This window comes from Phaenicophaeus curvirostris, chromosome 1 (genome assembly GCF_032191515.1).
Source record: "Phaenicophaeus curvirostris isolate KB17595 chromosome 1, BPBGC_Pcur_1.0, whole genome shotgun sequence".
NCBI lineage: Eukaryota > Metazoa > Chordata > Aves > Cuculiformes > Cuculidae > Phaenicophaeus > Phaenicophaeus curvirostris.
In genome coordinates this window covers 91,092,787-91,115,797 of record NC_091392.1, presented here as the reverse complement: position 1 = coordinate 91,115,797, position 23,011 = coordinate 91,092,787, and the positions used below count along the sequence as shown (strand labels likewise).

The following is a 23,011-nucleotide window of genomic DNA, read 5'->3' as shown; positions in this document are numbered from 1 at the left end:
AATAGAAAAGCATTAACGTCAGCACAGAAGACAATAGCTGCACTGCCACTACTTAGGTTACCCATGAGGTTAAATCTAAAATGCAAATGCCTCAGAGCTTCACTAATCAGCTCAGCATGGGCTACACTGTGATCAACAGTAACACCAGAGCAGACGGGGAAACAGCACCTCCAACTGTCTCTCCAAATAAACACAGCAACTAAAATCATGATGGATGGTCCCTCACAATCTCTGTGAAGGAGCAAAGCCTAATCCAGGCTCCAGCTGTATCAGTCTGCATTGTTTGGTCCATTTGCTGAGGCAAAGGGCAACAGACTGAGGGGCCCACCATCCCTAACTCTCAATCCAAGTTCCACTTCAGGCAAGGAGGTGAAGGGGAGGCTGCCCGCTGGTTTACTCTTTCTGCTGCTTATCTCGTATTGCACTGTAATTGCTCTGATATTCACTGCTGGATTCACTAGAGCCATGGCAGGCAGAAAGGTAAACCTAGAAACGTAAGTCAGTACACCTGCATGAGGAGTAACTGTGGACTCAGCTGACTCGGTACGGATTTGCGCCTCCAGGAAGACAATAAGCAAGAAAATAGAAGCATCAAGGATGCCATAAAACCATATGAAACACTTCAACAAATTCTGATGAAGCTTCCCACTATGAAACTTTACCTGTTCAACTCCAGGCTCCTCAGTATGTTTGCTAGGACATGGAACCAACTATTGCTGTAATAGTAATTAAATGTCACCTGGACTTTATCTAAGACCAAGCACTGGAGAAAAAGATGTCAGTAACCAAACTTTTTCAATAACACTGCTTAAAAGACACATCAGATTCACTTACCTGTAATTCTCTTTTCTTTATTCAAGTCTATCTGCAGCCACTGATGCTCATCACTAATAGATGCAGCCCAAGGAGGACTAACCCTTTTCAGTCTGGCATTTTCAGGTTTCCAAATGTTCACTTGTCCTGTTTTGTTAGACCTCTCCAGAACAGATGATGCTGTAATCTGGGTATCAGGAATTACGCCAGATTCCATTCCCAGTGTCCCATAGCAACCTGAGCAAAAGAAAAGGAGAGGATTCAAAATGAAAATTCAAATTACACAATGATTTTACCTGCTTGGTGTTTAAGATGGAACTTGATATGCAAATATTAAACTGCCATCTGAATTTACTCCATAACAACACTACCAACAAAACACAGTCTTCTGCTTTCTAAAAGTGATGCCTGAAACAAATTTGGCGTCTAGAGTATTACATGACTTATGTCTGCTCAAGAGTAATGTGGAAATTCTCTCAATCAGCAATGACATACAGAACTAAAAAGTAAGCTTTTGGAGGAGCTGTCATGGTTTAAGAGTATGTATGGTTGATGCATGAATGGGAAACAGACTACTTGATCATTCATTCCTTTTTTTGTGTCTATATAATTTATTGTTTTTTAAGCCAACTTCGGTATCACAACGTTAATTTGAACAATACAGCAAAGAATGTAAAACAATACAGCAAAGAATACAGCATCTCATGATCCTGGCCTTGAGCTCAAATGCATCTTTGAAATCAGTTGTATTTTTTTCTCGCTATTCTTACTACAAGTTTCGTCCCATGTCACATTCAGCTGATGGCTAAAACACATCTCCTAAATTTCTGGCTAAATTTCCTACAACTTATAAATCAAGGCAGAAGACACGCCTTTCCAGAGCAAGAGAGACAATTAATTTATCACATACCGTTTAGTTGCAAGAATGTGGAAAAATAATAGTAAAAGAGGATGGAGAATAATTTTGGGAATAATTTTGCGATTTCTACTAGCTTTCTCAGCAAGAAACAAAGTAAGTGTAAGGAGTAAACCTGAGAAGAACCTAGAAAGCACAGTTGCTATAAACAAAGAGTGACTCATAAATGCCGAACTCTGCTTTAGCAGTGTGTTTAAAGTAAGAGAGTTAAGTCACTTCGAACCAGATTGCAACAGAGGAACGTAACATGAAAGAATCTCTTTCTGCAGATAAGCAAAGCTTACCATACACTAGAAATAGGAAAATATTTTGAAAGACAAATGAGTTTAAACTGGCAGAACAAGCACCCTGTAGGACTAAGAAAGCAGGGTTTAGAACGTCTTAAATATATACAGGGAGAGTTTGAACTTAGCACAACAAACACGTGTGTGGTTATGGGCAACTAAATTAAATTCCTATTTATATATGTATCACTGCACGTATAAATGTAGCGATGATCAGTGATCACCAAAACAATAGAGCAAAACAATTAAAAAATATAACCAGAACAAAAATTAAGATATAACACACTTGTACACCTTTTTCTAGTCACAAAATTCATATGGAAGTATCAACACGTAATAATACATATGATGATGCTTACCACTTGTCTTAAACGTGAAGAGACTTGTAGATAATGGTCCCCTGCAAAGAACATAAGAAAATGCTTTTTGTGGTAGTCAGTGAGGAAAACTGAAACAAAAAGTCTTCACTTCACTTCTCTTGTCTGACTGCTTGCCACTGAAACATATGCACATTTGCCTAAACAAGCACTTCTCAATCAAGAGAATTGTCACCAGGATGCAGCGCTTTCGGTACAAACACCTTCTCCCTACAACTAAAAAGCTGCGGTTAAATTATTATTTTTCCACAGACCATTAGAATTTCTGGTAACAATCACACCACAGCAAAAGAGCATTGGGAGAACCTTACAGAACAAATCTGTCCATGGAACACACAGCTCCACTAACCGAAATTATTCCTGCGATGAGACACTAACAGGATCTAAGGTGCTAAAGATGAGGAGAACACAGTAAGTACACTTACACTTTTGAGGTGACATTGTTAGCCAGAGAGCCTTCATAGCGCGTGATGCCCTTGCTGATTACAACATTAATTTGGCCACCCAAAGTATTTGACACAACACCTGCATGAACACCAGCCATACAAAGTGATGATGACTTGAAGGGGAAAAAAGAAAAAATTAATACTACACTGTAAATAAATTAAATATTATGCTGTATATTGTAAATGCAACATTGTCCAAATACAGTCTTTGTTATTATTACATTAAGAAACTGTTTTAATGCAACTGTTACCTTCGTTATTTAGAAACCATTCATCTTATTTTCTTACATAGTTTACAAAAACACAAAAATAAGCTCCTACATTTCACTATGTTCTTACGCAGATGCATTTGGAATTTAACTCTTGTAAACAAATAAACTCAAACCAACAGGAAGGTGAACCAGTTTGAAAAAGCCAGCCAGCCAGAATTAAGCCTACAGTAAACATTTTACATTAGACAAAGGAAGTTGAATACATAAATACATAGGAAACCTTTTAATAGCACATTCAAAGTATGTTTACTCATTTTCTCACAATTAAAGAGCAATGAACTGCAGATATTGTAACTTTTAGCCGATAGGGTTTGTTGTTGGTTTTTCATTGTTTTTTGTTGTTTTTTTTTTTTAAATATCTAAATGGCTGGACTCACATAAACCTGCAGTAACTCATGAATACAAGTTACTCTAAGAAACTCTATTACCTAGGTTGTACAGGTCAATGGAGATCAGTTACACAAAATCTTTTTGCAGGACATTCTGTTCTTCCCTTCTCTCCCTTAAAGGCTGCTAGCCCAGAACCACTAACAAACGTGACAGTGACACTTCAATTTCCCCAGCTTGCAGGCTAGCTGTGCACCCATCCAGCATGTGCACCAAGGTTCCTGGAGGATTACAGGCTACACAACGTGCAACAGGCATAGACACAGCTATTCACAGTCGCTGCTGCAATATGCAGCTCTGGGGTACACACAGACACACTGTAATACTGCGGCCCTTCACTCATACCCAGTCAGACAGGGATCAACCTTTTAAAATTAAGATCAAGTGGTCCCAAGCTATTTGTGATGGACCACCTGGATATCTACCAGTACACCTTCCAGAAATCATATTTAGCTTGTTATTACTAGTGTTACCTATCTTGGCATGGAATTGCTGAAGTCAATAAACAACAGAGGATGACTGAAAATTTTTATTTACTATTAGGGGATACTTCTCCAAATGACATCTGTCAGTAGCTGTTGCAACAAAACACATTTGCTGCACTGCTCTGCCAAACAGTCCACTGGGTGCCATAGAGCCTCATCACAATTCATTAAGAAGGAATCAGCAGGTCCTTTCCAGAGAACAAAGACTTCATGTGGATGTTTTCCTTTCTCACATTTTCAACTTTGTCCATTGTGGCCTCTTCAGAAATAATTGCATGGTGCAGCAGGACAAAATGCCCCTACATCTCAAGCTCACTGACAAAGCAAACCTCATCATCAACACTTTTCGAAACATAACTTGGCTCAATATATTCACATATAAAAACGCCAGACCTATTCCCTACCTCCCAAATACACCAAAAGCTTTCTAAGCTGATGTAATTACGTTTCACTTGTGGATGCACCTTCCCTTTCCCTTCTGACGCTCCCTTGTAAGGAAGGGATGGAATACTGCAGTAGACACAGCTTCCTCCTCCCTGCCCACCAGATGTCAGCAGTGAGCATTCCAAGTCCTCAAAGAATGTGGACACGGGTCACACACAAAAGGATCAAGATTTAGGGTATTTTTTTAAAGCAGCAAGCAGCTGCTGATCATTTGGATGAGATGCATGAGGAATCTCTACCTAAAACTTCGTCTAAAGTGCCAGACAATTTGATTTTTTTCCACACAACTCGACTGCTGGTAAGATGAAAACAAAGTCACAAGGTATTTATTTCCCAAAGTTTCCTTTTCCCTCCACATAAAACAGTCTTCCAGATTTTGGCAAAACAACTCTCAGCAAGCAGAACTCTTATAGGCACTGCAAATACAGTAGGCTTACTAGCTACAAAAATTATCTTGCAGCCAGTTAGTGAGGACTCACTGTGGACCAGAACATATAGCACAGTTACACTGTGGTGATGTTTTTACATATGGGTAATTATTTACATATTCTTTTACATATGGGTAATTATTTAGGCAGGCAGGTATTTGAGGAAAGAAAATCAGAGGCACACTTCAGGCTCATATTTAACCTGAAAATCTTTGCTTGCTAACATTTTAAAAAAGTCTTTCATCTGTGCTAGAGCTAAAAACTTATTTAAAAAAGGATTTTAAGACCAACAACAACATTTAATGTAATTCTTGACTAGACCGCCACCAAAATGATAATCACTTAAAAATAAACAGATCAAATACCCTGCAGTCCTATGGCAGGTATGCCAATTCAGTTACTAAAACCTACCTCTGAAAAAAAATGTACAGGTTTTTGTAGTGTTCTAAATAAATAGTACTTTATTAAAGATTTTAATTACCAGTTTATAGAATTACTAATGCTACAGTATTAACTCTTTTTTGCCAATGCTTTTATGACTGCTGAGCATAAACAGTACTTCATCTCTCATGTTGTAATAAAAATTTAAGATAACCACTGTCAAGAGATGGAATGTAGTGTTGAAACCAAGAAGACACCATCAAAAGAACTGGTTCTCTTTATAAATCTGAATCTCCTAACCTGAGAAAACCAACAAAAACAAATCAGGAAGTATAAAACAATATTTTTATTGATCCACCCTTATTAGCAGGCCTTACAAAAATGTTGGAGTCTCTACTACGTCACTTCTTGGTCACTTCAACATTTGAAGCACCAGCCACTTAACAGCTGTGCAAAAAAAAATAAGCACCATCTTCTTCACTTTAGGAGGTACAAATTCCAAAACCCAGACAGCAGAACTACTGTGAACAACTAAAAGACTTTTAATTATACAGTGCATATTTTATAAAAATAGATATGAGCCTACTGTATTTTTACTTACATCTCTGTATCCATGGGGAATAGTGCCTGAAATATCAGCAAAAGGAATCACACATCCAGCTGGACAATACTTACTGGAAGAGAACAAAGTATCAAGTTAAATATGCATGCAACTACAACTTTTATAACTTTATAAAATATTCAGTATTTTTTTATTTATAATACACTGCTATCATTCATATATATCACTATTTAAGGATATATCCTAACTGAAGACTTATCAAACTAGAAAAAAGTACTCAGGGAGAGAAGTACACAAGAGACATTTGAAAAAGTCTTTAAGAAGTCTCAGCTGAAACTACAGTTTCAGTTTGAGTATAACATATCAAACAAGCCATCATTTTATAACATAAATACTGTACGGCTCCTGTAAATTGAAAGTCTTATAAGTACAATATTAGTGAGTTCTGTTTTATTTTATTAGAGACCTGCATATCTACTTGGTTTGCATCTTCAAATAATACATCTGAAAAGTAATGCTATTTTATAATAGCTCCTGGCAATGCTTTGATCATAAAAACCCGGCCAAATTCAGATAATACCACTAGCTCATTAAAAGCAAAAGGCAAGACATCTGCACCTCTGAAACAAGCCGGTGTTCACATTCTAAGTGTCACACTGCACATAGAAAAACTATTAAATATTCAAGATTTAATAGTGAACTGGAGTAAACTTAACATTTTCACTGCAGTTCAACTACAGCTGAAGCAGTTTTGGAATTAACACGAAAATAGTGGGATTCAGAGACTCGGCACACATTGTGAGGCCAGAACCTTAATTTTTTTAGAACTTGGGAAAATGAGAGAGAAACGCAGAGGTTGCACTTGGAAATATTTCATGACGGCAGGGCTGAAGTTCTCCAAAAAGTAATTTTAGGTACATCACAATAGCCTGCAGCCTTAAAGATTGTCCATGGAAATGGAGGAGAAAACATGGAAATTACATGTTTCCTCAATCAGAAGGTACAGCCCTTTATGTCAACACAGAACCTCATTAATTCAAGGATTAGTTCATTAATCCTGAAATGGATTTGTAATTTTTAACACATCTCATGGTTTAGTGTTCTGCAGATAACTGTAACATGAAATTCAGTATTTAAGGTGTATACATGCTGTAATATGTGCTTATAAAAGTAACACTCTTTCCATGGGAATGAGATAATAGGTCCTAATGTATTAGTGCAAATTAACGAGGTTCTACTGTATACAGCATGTAAATAGCAAAAATGGGAAGGGGAGAAAGAGGAAAGAGGAGCACAAATGTAAAAATTATTCAGCTCTAACCCTAATTAGTTTGTTTCTTAAGTTCTCTGGACAGCCAATTTTCAAGTCACATCAGGTATGAGTAATACAGCGAAGTAGAAACATTAAAATGACTTAATCAAAGACACTGGGGAGGAAAGAGGTAAAATCAGTCTTACTTGAATTCTGGTTCGGTAAAGTGACTTGCATTGTCTAAACAGGTAATTAGGTCTGGAAAGAAAAAATGTTAAGTCAAGAGGATGATAAAGACAACAAGTTTAAGTATGCTTTTTAAAGTGCACACAAATACACACTCGAGCCTCTACAGCTTAACCACTACTAAATTTTCTTGCAACAGATTTTGTATTACAGTAGAACCTTGATAATTTGTCTGAGTAACTGGGAAATCCACTGAAACCGTGACATAGGCAAGAAGAGAAATGATAGAACACTTGTTTTTTGTGCAGCTTAATTTTAATTCATAGCTGTACTTCAGAGACTCTAACATAACTCAGAGGCACAAACATATGCTCTTTTCACAAAATTAAATTAATATGCTAGCTAAACAGGCCTGTGTTCTCAGCATTTAATAGTCCTATAGTACTTTAACCCAGCAACACAGGGAACAATCATTGGAGTGCCACATTACTGGCACCCATGACTGAGATCTCAAATTTTATGTTCAGTCTGCTGTGTATCAGCACACACAGCCTAAAATACAGAGAGAAAAGCATCAAAATGATTCACAAAATAAAACTGAAAGCTCATCATCTGCTCTTTTTGGAATTATTTCTAGAAAGGGGTTTCCTCAAGCCTTTCACCACTGTGAAGCAGTTGCTGGCAATCCTCAATTTCCTTGTGGACCAAGTATATCACTCACCATTACAATGACTGAAAGAAGGTGCAAAACAAATACAGCAGCCTCTTTTAGAGGCTAGAAAAACTAAAAATGGGAAAATACAAGAAATGGCAAAAACCCCCTAAAACGTAGTCAGCAGATTAATTAAAGAGTTGAGCAAGTATAGAACACTGCTACTGAACTAAAATTTTCCGCAATGTTGGTCTGTATAAAATATACAGTTTGATAAGAATATTTTTTAGTTCATAGATTTGCAGAATTGTAGAATGGGTTGGGTTGGAAGGACCTTAAAGATCGCCCAGCTCTAACCCCCTGCCATGGACAGGGGTACCTCCCATCAGACCAGACTACTCCAAGGCCCCATCCAACCTGGTCTTGAGCATCTCCAGGGATGGGGCAGTCACAGCTTCCCTGGGCAACCTGTACCAGTGCCTCACCACCTTCATCGTGAAGAGTTTCTTCCTAATGTCTAATCTAAATCTTCCCTCTTCCAGTTTAAAGCCGTTCCCCCTCATCCTGCACTTCATGCCCTTGTAAGAAGTCCTTTCTCAGCTTTCCTGTAGACCCTTCAGGTACTGGAAGGCTGCTATAAGGCCTCCCCAGAGCCTTCTCTTCTCCAGGCTGAATAAGCCCAACTCTCTCAGCCTGTCCTCATTGCAGAGACACTCCAGCCCTCTGATCATCTCCATAGCGCTCCTCTGGGCCCATTCCAACAGTTCCATATCCTTCTTATGTTGGGGATTCCAGAACGGACACAATGCTCCAGGTGGGGTCTCAGAGGAGCGGAGTACAGGGTCAGAATCTCCTCTCTTGACCTGCTGGCCACACCTCCTTTGATGCAGCCCAGGATACGACTGACCTTCTGAGCTGTGAGCGCACACTGCCAGTTCATGTCAAGCTTCTCATCAATCAGCACCGCCAAGTCCTTCTCCACAGGGCTGCTCTCAATTACATTGTCCCCCAGCCTGTATTGAAATTGCAGAGTGCCCCATACCAAGCGTAGGACCTTGGCACTTGGCTTTGTTGAACCTCATGAGGTTCTCACAGCCCCACTTCTCCCGCTTGTCCAGGTCCCTCTAGATGACATCCCACCCTGCTGGTGTTAACAACTGCACCGCTCAGCTTGGTGTCATCTGCAAACTTGCTGTCATAGAATCATAGAATAACCAGGTTGGAAGAGACCCACCGGATCATCGAGTCCAACCATTCCTATCAAACACTAAACCATGCCCCTTAGCACCTCATCCACCCGTGCCTTAAACACCTCAAGGGAAGGTGACTCAACCACCTCCCTGGGCAGCCTCTGCCAGTGCCCCATGACCCTTTCTGTGAAGAATTTTTTCCTAATGTCCAGCCTAAACCTCCCCTGGTGGAGCTTGAGGCCATTCCCTCTTGTCCTGTCCCCTGTCACTTGGGAGAAGAGGCCAGCACCCTCCTCTCTACAACCTCCTTTCAGGTAGTTGTAGAGAGCAACGAGGTCTCCCCTCAGCCTCCTCTTCTCCAGGCTAAACAACCCCAGCTCTCTCAGCCGCTCCTCGTAAGACCTGCTCTCCAGCCCCCTCACCAGCTTTGTTGCTCTCCTCTGGACTCGCTCCAGAGCCTCAACATCCTTCTTGTGGTGAGGGGCCCAGAACTGAACACAGGATTCGAGGAGCGGTCTCACCAGTGCCGAGTACAGAGGGAGAATAACCTCCCTGGACCTGCTGGTCACACCGTTTCTGATCCAAGCCAAGATGCCATTGGCCTTCTTGGCCACCTGGGTACACTGCTGGCTCATATTCAGTCGGCTGTCAACCAACACACACAGGTCCCTGTCCTCCAGGCAGCTTTCTAGACAGACTTCTCCTAGTCTGTAGCACTGCATAGGGTTGTTGTGCCCCAAGTGCAGGACCCGGCATTTGGCCTTGTTAAACCTCATGCCATTGGTCTCAGCCCAGCGGTCCAGCCTGTTCAGATCCCTTTGCAGAGCCTCCCTACCCTCCAGCAGATCGACACTTCCACCTAGCTTAGTGTAGTCCGCAAACTTGCTCAGGGTGCAAATCAGCTCAGGGTATCTATATCACTGATGAAGATATTAAACAGCACTGGTCCCAGTACACATCCCTGAGGGACACCACTTGTCATGGATCTCCATCTGAACATCAAGCTCTTGACCACTACTCTCTGAATGTGACCATCCAATCAACTCCTTATCCACTGAACAGTGCACCCATCAAATCCATATCTCTGCAATCAAGACAGAAGGTTGTTGTGGGGGACCGTGTCAAAGGCTTTACAGAAATCTAGATAGATCACCTCCATTGTTTTTCCCGTGTCCACTGATGTGGTCACCCCATCATAGAAAGCTACTAGGTTGGTCAGGCAGGATTTGCCCTTGGTGAAGCCATGATGGTTGTTTCGAATCACCTCCTTGTCCTCTATGTGCTTTAGCATAGCATCTTGGAGGGTGTGTTCCAAGATCTTCCCAGGCACAGAGGTGAGGCTGACAGGTTGGTACTTCCCAGTGTAATCCTTTTTACCCTTTTTAAAAGTGGGCACAATGTTGCCCTTCTTTCAGTCACCAGGGACTTCTCCTGACTACCATGACTTCTTCAATAAAGGTTATCTGCCACCTAGATTACTACCTGAGAAGAATCACTTTGTCCTTTATCTGAAGCAGCTTGTTCATTATCAACAGATAACCATGACTTTTGCCCTGCTGTCCAGGGTGAGCTTTGATATACTTTCTTTAATGCCACACTAACTTCAACAGTAACTGAATAGTCCCAATTTCCTATGTAGCAGTATCAGAAATACAGTATTAAAAGTTTTCATTTTTAGAAGTTAATTTGTGAGAACACAGGAATAAATGAATTACTTCTGTGTTTTCACTAGACAGCTCTAATTTTACCAGCAGAGAAAAACTACTGAATAATTATAAATACCTGATTTGTCAGTGGTTGAATAAGCTGCAAGAAATCCACGTCCAGAAGTGTGTATCCCACTCATAAACTGTACTGTGACTTCATTACTTCTTGAAGTAATTAAACCATCCATTTGAAAGCCAAACCCACAGTATTTCCCTGTGGAGAGAAGGTGGAAGAACAGACATGGACCAAAACCAACACACATAATAAGCATTTTTTCACTTTCAGTGTAAGCTCACATTACTTCTGGTGTATATTCAAAAGCAAATACATCTGCATGACGCTAAATAATGCAGCCAGTGCCCATCTAAAACAAATGGCAGAGTATGGGTACCACAATTTTTGTCACCTTCAACAGGTGAGTCTCTCTCATACTCTTAACACTTGTAAATAAATGTGACCTTATCCATTCACCTCTAGCCTTAAATAACCCTTACAGTTAGTTCTTCAAAGATCATGAGAAATCCGTTAAGGAAAAGGATCAAGTTAAGGCAACAAGAATCATCTACAGAAGCAAATGAGAAAAAAGCCCTTCTCTTCCATCACCTATTGGGGTACTTCTTCCTTGCCAACTATTTAATGGTTTCTTGTCAATTACTTTTCTTAATTTTGGATTCACTGCACTTCAGCATTAATGTATAAGCATATGTGAGTACCATTAATATAAACTGCCAGTTGGTTCGCTTTCTGTTTTGTGGCACCTATAAAACCTAACAGAGGTTCTGCATCTGAATACTTCACTTGCCAAACAAAATGATCAAAAATAACAGATTTTAAACTGATATGCTGGAGTCTGCAGATAGCGACAAGATCTACCCTATGAAATCACACAGTTACTATCAAGTTACATGACCTGGATGAATGGCTGTTAAACAGACCCAAATCAGTATGGACTTCTCCAGTCTTGCTAACTAGGAACTTTAATTAAATACCAATCAGTTTATTAAGTTGTTAAGAAAAAAAAAAATATCTTCTGTTCTATAGGCTGCCTTGATCATTCAATGTTGTAAAGCATCTATAACCCTATTTAAGATTCTGTAGTGGATAATCAAAGTAGATAATCACCAGCAGCAAATGACATTACACAGGTTTCATTTACCATTCACTTATTTGCTTTCTTGATAACAAGCATGTTATCATATCTTAAAACAACAAAGAAAAACGAAGCCAGACTCCCTTCTCAACTAAAGGCAAATTACAATACTCAAGTAAATGGAATGGAATAACACTGCCCTGCAAGAACAGTTCTTAACAAATATAATACAAAACAGATAGAAATAAAACAAACATAATGTGTATGTAAAATTCCTTTAAAAAGTGGACTGCACTCTCAAATATTAATAAAATTTTAAAAATTTAGATATATAAATTCTCATCATTATCCAGAGCTTTTGAAATATTGCTAATTCATTTTTTTAACAAAGCATGGTGTTTTCTAATTAAAAAAAACCCCAGAAAATAGATTTCACAATACTTCAATGAAATTTATACTACTATACAAACATAACCTTACCTCAGTTCACTACTCAAACTGGTTATCAGCAAGAGTTACAAGGGAGTAGATGCCCTTTTACCAAGGCTCCACATTAACCCTATGTTTTGCTCCAAGTCATGTTTCAATGATTAATTGCATTCATTATGATGAACTGCATAATTTTCGAACTACCACGTTTCCTTTCCCTTTTCTTTTTTTTTTGTTTAAAGTTTTGTTTTCAGCCACTGGATCTTGTTACACAATTGACCAGTATGCGACTACTTTCAGGGTACATCAGATTTGTCCTCAAGACACCATTTATCCCCTCTTTCAGGCAAAGATACAGGGCAAGACATTTGGATCTTGCTTGGATAAACTATTCAGTGCTGCCTGCACCACGGAGACACAGCCTTTAACAAACTGTAGACTGATGCACCCTATGATTCATGGCAAGGCATGCTTTTGAGACTATAAATCATTTTTCTAACTCTTCCTTGGCCTCTTGTCAGGTTTTTAGCAGTCTTTTTAAAAAGCAGGCGCTAGAAATTGACAAAACCTGAGTGTCAATGCCTCTGTCAATGGTATGTATATAAGATGTAAAATTACCATTTTGTCTGTACTTATGCATTAAAGGACCACAACTGTACAGCAACTTTACACCAGGAGAGGGAATTCCCAGGGCAGCTTACCTGCTCTGCTCGTATAGATCTGGGCTTACACTGTATGTATTAAATAAATACATATGACTGTAAACAAATAGCAATTGGACTGCGATAGAATCTAATACAGAACACCTATAGATCTTACTTAAACAAGAGACAAACTTCACACAGAAGATTTAAATCTTCTTTTGATTTGTTGATAGATATGCAAAAGGCTTGGAATAAGAAATAAGCCTTAAAAGCTTCATCAGAAACCTTCTCTGCTTACTAATGAACTAACCCACAACCAATTCATTTTTTAATCTAATCAGCCAATTTTTAAATCATCTGGGGTTAAAGTAGGCATCACTGAACTTCAGATTTTATGTAATACAAGTGTTTTACAGTTAGACCATGCCAGCAGTCTTGAATGCAAAATCTCAAGATAAATACAGATTTCTTCTAAATAAATTCAGGTCACTGTTTCATCTCCCCAGTGTTTGTTGCTTCAGACATGAGCACTGAATAATCTGCATCATCTGTATCTGCCACTCTTAATAACACTGTTTTGTTCTGTGGTTTAATTAAGGAGCAGAACAACACACACACTTGCTCAACATACTCTGCTACTACACCAGCTGGGCACAGCTCAAAGTCCAGAGAAACAAATGAAGCAGAAAATTTACTCGAACCCATTAAGTCACTTGTAAAAGTGAATAATAGACTTATCAGAACTGGACGTCCCTAGCCATATAAGGACTTCAGCATTTCCTATTTTAGACCAAGTCTGGCTCAGTGGCTCCAAGCACATACTTATTTTCACACACTTACCTAGGCAACAGTTGGAAAAGAGGGTGAACAAAGCTAACATCCCTCTAGCCTCTTTATAAAAACACTTGGTTACAGGGATCAGCATTGGGGTTGCACAAAAACAATATTGGTGAAGTAAATCTCTCTCTCTCTCTCTCTCTCCAGATTAAAGCTTTAGAAAATGAAATAAAATTAATCTGCACAATAACAACTGACTTTAGTGAAGGAAGAAAGATTAATTGAGTTTTATGCGAAGTAACCACAAGGGTCTTAAAACCCTACACTGACATAGATGATGGCACAAAGCTATTTGAAAAAAACCCTGCTTTATAGATGGGATGTTTAATTTGTCCTCTTAAAGAAGACAAAAATTAAACTGTGGACATTATCACAAAAGGGGTAATATTTAAACAACATAACTATTAACTAATGAAGCCTGGCATCCTTTAATACCACTGAGATGAACAGCTCAAATCAGAGCTATTCCATATAAAACCAAAGACATTACAAGTAAGATGGATATACTACGTTCTCTTTTCTTTTTTTTTTAAATAAAGATCCTCAGAGTTTCGCAATTCCTCCTTCACTGCTTGTAAGAATTTTGCTTGCTACTGGGAAATGTCTGAGACAAAAATCAAACATTACAGCAGAGCTGGTTCCTTTGAGAATCTGAAGGACCAAAGATTAGTGCTGCATTTAGCATCTAAACATTGCATGTATGAACAAAATGTAGGATGTTCTGCTATCATCATTATTCATCTTTTTTTTTCAGTATATCTTTATCATATAGGAATTGTGTCAAGACAGCAGACATTTACCTACACAATGGTAAGCATACTTGAAACAAGCATGTCACCAGAGAAAAGGATAACTAGATTACTGTTTTCTTTACCACTTTTATTTTTATATAGTTTCTGTTGCACCTGTCCTGAAGACCTATACAGCATACAGGTGGATCTTTCCTTAGCTGTGCTTTCTGGCATTACTACCAGTAGTAAAGTTGGCAGAACTGGTCCTTGATGGCTCTTTTTCTACTGTTGAGAGTTATACACAGCACTCCTCAAAGATTTGCAGGGTTTCCTTGATATGAAGCTCAGGAAACTCCAGAACTCCAATTACAGAATTACCGAAATTCCTTTCTTTAACTTATTTGAGATTCTTGTAAATAATAAACACTTCCTTCTTTCTGTCACTTCTCATAAGCCTCCAAATCTGCACTGTACAAAGCACAGTATGATGTATTCAGGCAAGGTTTTATCCTGCTCAATATCCAACTGAATTATAACAGTTTTCTAGGGCTATAAAAAAGAATTTAACTAACATCATATACCTACCAGTTACTCTGCTTAGGGCAGGTAAAGAAGGAGAAATTTAAAACACAACGAAAGTACCTACGGTATCTTCCAAGTTCTATATAAGACAACAGCTTTCAAATACCAATAACAAAAGCTCCTACCTATCTCTGCCCTGGTGGGGCCAATCCCATTGTGAACTCTTAAATAACTGGAATGACAGGAATCTGAGTCATCGATATCAAAATCGCCAAATTTGAGCTGAATTCGCTGCCCAGGCTTTACACGAATTTCCCATTCACAGACTGTGCTATTGGGAGAGGTCTGTGGGTAGTTTATCGAAGCAAGAGTTCCACTTTCAGGGCCCAGAACAGTGTGTCCACATCCATCACCTACAAAAGAACAAAAATAAATCAAGATATGTGCTTTCATCTTCAAAGCTTCATTGGTGTTTCAGTCATCCTGTTTTTTAGCAGTGGTATGAGTTCTGTTGGATTTTTAATCATGTTGCAAGAAAGTTCCAAGTTTGCATGGAGATGAAATGGTAATTGTAAGAAAATACCATTAAACTAATTTTGCCTAATGTTTAACTTCTCATCATAGGTGACCAGAGAGCTGCTGCAGCTTCCTCAATGAGATAGAAATTCATCCATAATGACTTAAAAATTTGAAGACAGTATATAAAATGTCCTTGTTACTTCATGCTCCCTCAACACCAATGCGTAAAAGTGAACAGGTTCCAAAAAGAAAAGAAAAAACTGTCAATAATACAAGACGACATCAGTTTTACTGTTGTTACTGTATCCACAACACAATAACAAAGAACAGAAGCGGAAAGACAATGAAGCAAATACTCTACTGAAAATAACTGCCAGGTCTGAACCACCATCAAACTGCTAGTGCACTATTTTCTGCTGTACCACAGTTCTAATGCTATAGTTAATTCTTCCAGTTCTTTAGAGCACATGCTTAATTTTTCTGGATTTCTACAACTAATTAAACTGTAACTCCAACCTGGGGCCCTCTATCCAACATTTGAATATTAATTTTAAACAGCAGTAATAATACTAAAAAATTGTTAACGTAGGGAAAAAAAATAGAACAAATTGTATATTCCCCAAACCAAATTATAAAAATCAAACTGAAAAATCTATTTAATCAACATCTAGACCTGAATTTCCCACAGTATGTAGTATAAGATGTATAAGAATTCATGTGTTGTTTTGGAAATAAGAATGCTCTTTAAATAATGTCCACCACCACTGGCTCTTTATAAATCACTGTATAAAGACAAAAGAGAGTATTCCTGAGCACAAGGACACAACCAGCAAAATTAACACCTGCAATAACATGAGACTTACAAAAAAAAAAAAGCTTCATAACATCACTGATTTGGTTTTGATATCACTGGAGGCCAAAACGCCTATTTATTGATTTTAGTCCCATGAAGTGAGTAGACCCAGAACAACATTATCATTTTCAGGATTTGACATTAGACAGTTCAGACATCTTCTGAAATAAAAAAAAACAATCAGGACCTTAAACAAAGCAATGGAAGCAAAACCAGAAAAGACAAAAATGAGATTTGATTTGATGCTAAAAAGGTCTTTGTCATTTCTTATCTTTAAGTCCATCTTATCCTTCAAATCATGCCTGTGTATACAACTCCTACCAAGTGTTTTCAACAGATTTAACGTTATGTCATGATTCATACTCTAGAAGTTCACAATTATCAAAATAATTTGTATTGACAAATGTGATGGTCTGAAAGTGTTACATATTGCATGCTAACATATGTAGTTCTCTGGCTAAACATGAAAAGGTAAGCCAAGCTTTAGGAACAAAAATTATACACATATTTAAGAATTTTAACTAAATTTCAGAATTCTTAAGTGTATTTCATACATGACTGAATGGAAAAATAAGTCCAAAGCACTGAAGTGATGTGGGAAAAATAAACTCTGCTCAGTCTGACAAATCTGCTTGTAAAAGGACCTGATTTCTACCAACAAAATCTATTCTCTTTACAATCTGAGCACACTGAAATGTAGCTGCATGTTCCAATAGCTAAAGTATTATATTATAAAGCTATGTATATAGCTGCTGCTATATACAGAATCACAAACAGATGCAAACTGCAGCTTTTTTCCTTGCTAACAGTCTCGGAAAAAAAAAGATGCATCTTCTTTTGTAAAAGGTAACTGGAATAGCTTCCTAAGTAACGTCAAAAGTTCTATTTGTAAAGAAGCTGTTTAGCCATGTTTTTCTTCATTCGGTTTTAGCAATTTGCTTTAAAATATTTTGTTGCATTGCATGACAAATATTACTTCCATAATATTTGACAGCTGATAAATTACTTCCCTGAAGTACTGTTGCTCTATTACATGAGATACAATTGCCCAGTACTACAAAGATGTAACTTAAACGGTATGTTTTGTGTATTATTTCAATCCTGGTTTCTTTCCAAAGGTATTTTATAAACCTAAGAGTAAGGGAAGGATTCATCATGCAAAACTTGCATGACCTTGGTTCATTAGTTAGCATACATTTAAACATCAGATGCCTTATTAGTCATAATACATTTAACAGTCAAGAAAAATACTGAAACAAAATACATGGAATTTATCATATTAACAACAATAGAAAAAAAATACATACTAAGTCTCTATTCATGGTGATGTTTGTAGCTAGTATTTCAAAACTCCTTATACTGCAGAAATAAATAATTTTCAACATAGGCAGCAGTCAGTTTTAGGTTATGTCATAAATAAAAACAATGAGAAAGTTAACCACTTCTGCGTTTTTCCGGTCCTGCGAGAGGAGCGATTAACCGTTTACTCTTTAACAGACTTAAAATATGCACATACACTCATATATTAGCTTTTTGACAATGAAATCGTAACAGGTTTCACCTGTACAAGCAGATACATTGCTCTGGGTGCACTTTTAGGAAAATAAAATTGCTTGCATGATCTAGAATATTTGACTGTTAAGTATTTATCATTTTAATGGCCCTATCATTGTAATGCAGTAACCGTAAAAATGGTACATCTTACAATCAGGAGTACCAACAATGCTCATAGTTACGTATCTTTGATTCCTCCCCACACTTCTACATCTTAAGCCTATGCTGCTGGAAGTCAAAGACAGATGAGCTCAGCTTTCTTCTTTGATCCAAACTGTACTTAAACTGTAAACTCCTCCAGTTAATAGTAGAAAAGATGATACCTAACTTTCATTTAAACCATCCTCTTCACTAGCTTGCTGTTCAGCTGTCTCAAGCAGGAAACAATATTGGCAATGTGTTTGTATGATGATCATGGCACACTTTTCTGACGAGAAAAGCAAAAGAACTCCAAAACCACTCTTACAACTTTAGGTGATAAAGTGCAAATAAAATATTTTAAGTTTTACAAAGACATTGAAACTTTTCTTTTAAAGACGTGTCACTAAGAAATATCAAATCTGCCCTTGTAGCTTAGAACGGGAGGTCTTGTTTCCAGTAGCTAGACAGAAAAACTTTTTAATCTGTCTCACAATTTAATGGAAATACAAATCTCAAATATCCTTTTTATCGTGTGCTTTCTTGAAAGCATGTAAGGAAAAATATTCTTCTAATATATCCACATTAGAGAATCTGCTGTCAAATCATACTAGAAAGGAATGGAAAGGAAAAACAGTTGTGCTGAACAGCTTCTACAGCATCATCTTACCATGAAGCCAATTTTCAAAAGTAGTTCGTTCCGATTGGACATTTTAGATCTCATTTTGTTGTGTGTTTCACTTAGCTTAGTGATAGCAGAAGTGCCAGGCACTTCATGCCTGAAGAATTTAAAGATTACCATTGCATGCCTGGTATGCAGTATATATGTCAAGGGCAGCACAAGAGCAGTTCGGAAGTTTCTAAAAACCACACTTCCAGTGAAACTTGCATGAAACCTCGTTTTATTTTGCTGGTGCTATAAAAGGATAGCTCTTAAGCCCCTCTGTGTAAACTTCATCATTTCTATCAAAGTTGTGGGAAGGCCACCAATCAACCCCAGACACACACATATGCATCCAATATCAGGGGAGCAATCTGCAACACTCAAAAATTTCTCCAAGAGACAATCACAACTGTTTGCACCACAGCCACATATATAGGAGCATTAACTACTTTGTTTGGGAGTCATTAAATAAATCCACAGAATCTTTGGCTTCTTTTAACCTTTGTGCATGAGTGGAGTATCTGAGAAGCCATAAAAGTGGCAGCTGTCAATTCCAATGTCTGTTATTGAATAGGCCAACAACTTCTGTTTTCAGTACACAGCTGAATTGGTCTCTTGGTTTCTTTCAGCCTTCTCCATCACACAAAAAACCTACTGCACTTGCAGAACAGAATCATAGAATGGCTTGGGTTGGAAGGGATCTTAGAGATCATCTAGTTCCAAACATCTTCCACTAGATCAGGTTGCTTAAAGCTCCATCTAACCTGGCCCTGAACACCTCCAGAAAGGGGGCATCCGCACAAGAGAGCAAGCTTTTTGCAGAAGCACCATGATCACTTGCACACAGATGTACAGTCTGCAGAGGTACATTGGATTTCATGTGTCCTGAGGTCCATGTTCACAGCAAACATTAATAAGCCTGGCTCTTCACCAAAACATGAGTTAGGCACCTCTTAAAAAGCTGGTAGAGAAAAAAAACCCTGATGTCACCAGGAGAACCATTCATCTCTTCTGCAGGCGCCTTCGAATACAGTCTGGACAAATTACCCTGATGGATTACATATGAACTGTGGGCTATGGCACACTGATGTCTGATGCAATCATACAGATGATTTAAAATGATTTCTCATACTCAAGGTCTTTACATCAACAGAACACAGAATTTGAACCAACACAAACATACCGAAATGCATTGGATAAGAAGAAAATGTAAAATCCAATGAAATGAGAGGATACTGCACACGCAGGAGTGGGTGCTAAGTACTCTATTAATAACCACAAAAAAAGATAAATTATTCTTTCTAGTTGTTGAAGTCGATTAATCAGAATTTTTTCCCCCTGAGATTGGCTGCTGTTAGTGACTGCTAATCTTGTTCTCACTACCAAAACATGTTAAAAATTAATCTTTAAGACTAGAGAATGCTTTCCCATTCCTTACTTGGAGAAGAGAGAGTGATAAAATAAAGACATCAGACAGTTTAAGATCACAGTCTATAATGCATAACTGATGCATATCAAAACACTGATCTCAATTTTAACACGTGGCACTGCCTTTTGAACAGACTCCATTTAACCACTGGGTTTCTTGAGAAGATTTTACATGGGTAAGCCAAGATTTTCTGTACGTTTGTGGCTACATACAGAATGTAATTCAATCTTTCTTAACTAAGTAAAGGTAGATCCTTTAAAACTTTAGTTATGTAAGCAAAAAGATACTTCAATGCATTCATTTTAACTCCAAATAACAATTCTTTCTGATTCAATGAGCTACTATAATTTCTCCTCTTCTGTTTAGTTCCTGCACTCCACATTTCCCTCATCTTTATCAGCCTGCCACTGCTGATGTGGTGTGGGCAGGAGAGGTTACACAACCATCAAAACAATTCCATGAATAAGAAACACTGAAGAAATGAGGCGACAGAGACAAAATCTAAATAGCTTTTTCAGGTATTTTCAAATACCCTTATTTGTGTTCTCCAAACTCATTGCTGCTTCCACCCAAATCCACAGAACTGTGTTCTTCAGGAAGGAATCTGCTCTGTCAGAACTCATTTTCTTAAGCCACCAAGCACACAGTCCACCTTCTCCTTAATGCCATCTATTTGCCTCAGCACACTGGTTTCAGCATTCCATCCCGTTACAGATGTTTCACAATATAACATACCTGACACGTAAGTGGGGCCATAGCTCGATAAACACTTGAAGGCTCTTTAAATTAGTGCAGTCACAGAAAAAAGCAAGACTTGTCTGCCTCTTGCTTTTGGCCACTTGTTCTCACACTCTTCCTGGTACCAGAGGTAAACACTTCTGCAGCCACATGGTAAAGCAGACCAGACACTTGAGATAAAAATAGCTGTTAGTTTTAGCCTAGAGCAATCTCCTAATTTACTTCAGCGTGCACATGCAGAAGTGCCTTTCCTGACAGAGGGACAGGACAGCGTAAGTGTAGGGAAACACCAGCAACTGCTTATTTCACCAGCACTGCCAGTCTGTGTGTGCATTTCAAACTACCTTGAATCCCAAACAGAAACGCAGAAATCATCCCTCCCCTGGGAAGACCAGCCACATAAGAGCACTGGCTTCAGGAACTGAGCTGTCTAAAGACAAATCAGCGCCCCTACGCCTTCCCACAGCAGTGTTAAGATTTCAACCAACTCACCTCTCTGAGGCAGCTCATTGTGCAACTGCCAGCAGCTGGGCAAGGAAAGGAGTGGAGGTGGGATTACGGTTGTCTCAGCTCAGATTGATTTACTTGCTGTGGGGTACCTCAGAAGGGCAATGAAATTACAGGCCGAGGTTTAACAAAGATAGGAACAGGACACAAGGTGAAGCACAACAAGCACTTTCCCTTTCAAAATGTTGGCATCTGAGGCCAGGTAGGGGGTGGGTAAGGAGACAAAGGCTTATTCTTGCTCTTATAGCAAAAGTACAATATTTAAGATGTCATTACAACAAAATTTTACTGTTTTCATTTACAAGACTAGCCGCATGCTGGGCTAGTAATAATTAGCACTTTATTATTTTCATCTGTAAGCATAGCTTTTCAATCATCACCTCTGGAAACACAGTCTTAACTTTCAGCCACTGAATTTTGCACAACAGAATAATGTGCCTTGCTGAATTTAGCATCCAAAATATGATAACATTTTAAAACAAATTATTTCAAATTGTTACATCATTAGAGCAGGTAAGACATGTGCTTTCTCCACTATCATGTGCCAACTAAACTGATTACTTCGTAAGACGAGAAATGAAAGATCACTTGTGTTAGACCATTGCAGAGCTTTTGCTCTGTCAGGGAAATGATGCCAGTAAGTCCCTGAAGGCAGCTATGACTTGCTTAGATACTATGCAGGCAAAAGCAGCCTACAAACACAGGCTAGCCATGGTGAAAAGTGTTTTACAAGAGGACTATGTAAAATGGCTCTGCGTTCAATGGTACATAATGCAGAAACCCTCCTGATCTACTGCCCATGTTGAATTATAGTGACAACTCATACTGTATGTTGTCTTTTGTCTGGCACACGCAACTTGCCTGCTTCCCAAGACATATCATTTACTTAGCAATCTGTACCAACACCTTCATGAAAATAAACAGTGTTGTGCTTCAGTGCTCCAAGCGCTAGGCACCAGAAACACAGCTGATGAAGGAAATAAAAAATAACGCACAGATGGTCACACAAAACTCCACAAGAATAAGCAGTAATCAAGGTCAGAATAGGCTTCAACTCTCTTGTCTTCAAACTCTTCACCACACCAGGACAGAATGAAATTTCACAAGTCTTGCACACGTCAACAAAGAAGCAAAAAATTTCCCAATCATACCAGTAATTCACATACTTAACTAACACTATGGTCATCTTTTTCTCTCCTGCATTACCAGTTCATAAATCAGTTCACTAGTTTTTAATTGCCAAAATTATCACAAAACTATAGCAAGAGCTTGTAGGAAGTCAGTAGTATGTGAAGCTCCAGTAAAAACTGCCTGTGAACTTTAAACTTGCCCATCAGCTCTGCTGTAACTTCTTCACAGCAAGAAGGAAAGGACACCTTGTGTTATAGAACTGAAGACCTTGAAAACAGCTCTTTAAAAATGATGAGATAAAGTAAGGAAAATGTTTTATTTGATGTTTTGAAATACACTTGAGAAAAACATAAAAAATCATCACCACTGGACTTTGCATGTAAGGTTCAAAAGCATTAAATTTAATGCATCTCTCTTTCCTCCCTTGTGATAATAATACATAT

At 38.3% G+C, this 23,011-nt stretch overlaps 1 protein-coding gene across 1 annotated transcript in view; it reads right to left on the bottom strand.

Moving 5' to 3' along the window:
* DCBLD2 (discoidin, CUB and LCCL domain containing 2) overlaps nucleotides 1-23,011 on the bottom strand; it is a 45,448-nt gene that overhangs the window by 10,876 nt on the left and 11,561 nt on the right. Inside the window, exons 2-8 of the mRNA XM_069867973.1 lie at nucleotides 15,221-15,448; nucleotides 10,858-10,995; nucleotides 7,254-7,305; nucleotides 5,835-5,907; nucleotides 2,816-2,949; nucleotides 2,373-2,413; nucleotides 835-1,050 (exon numbers count right to left, since the gene is read on the bottom strand). Coding sequence (XP_069724074.1) covers nucleotides 835-1,050; nucleotides 2,373-2,413; nucleotides 2,816-2,949; nucleotides 5,835-5,907; nucleotides 7,254-7,305; nucleotides 10,858-10,995; nucleotides 15,221-15,448 — 882 coding nt within the window. The remainder of the gene's footprint in view (nucleotides 1-834; nucleotides 1,051-2,372; nucleotides 2,414-2,815; nucleotides 2,950-5,834; nucleotides 5,908-7,253; nucleotides 7,306-10,857; nucleotides 10,996-15,220; nucleotides 15,449-23,011) is intronic.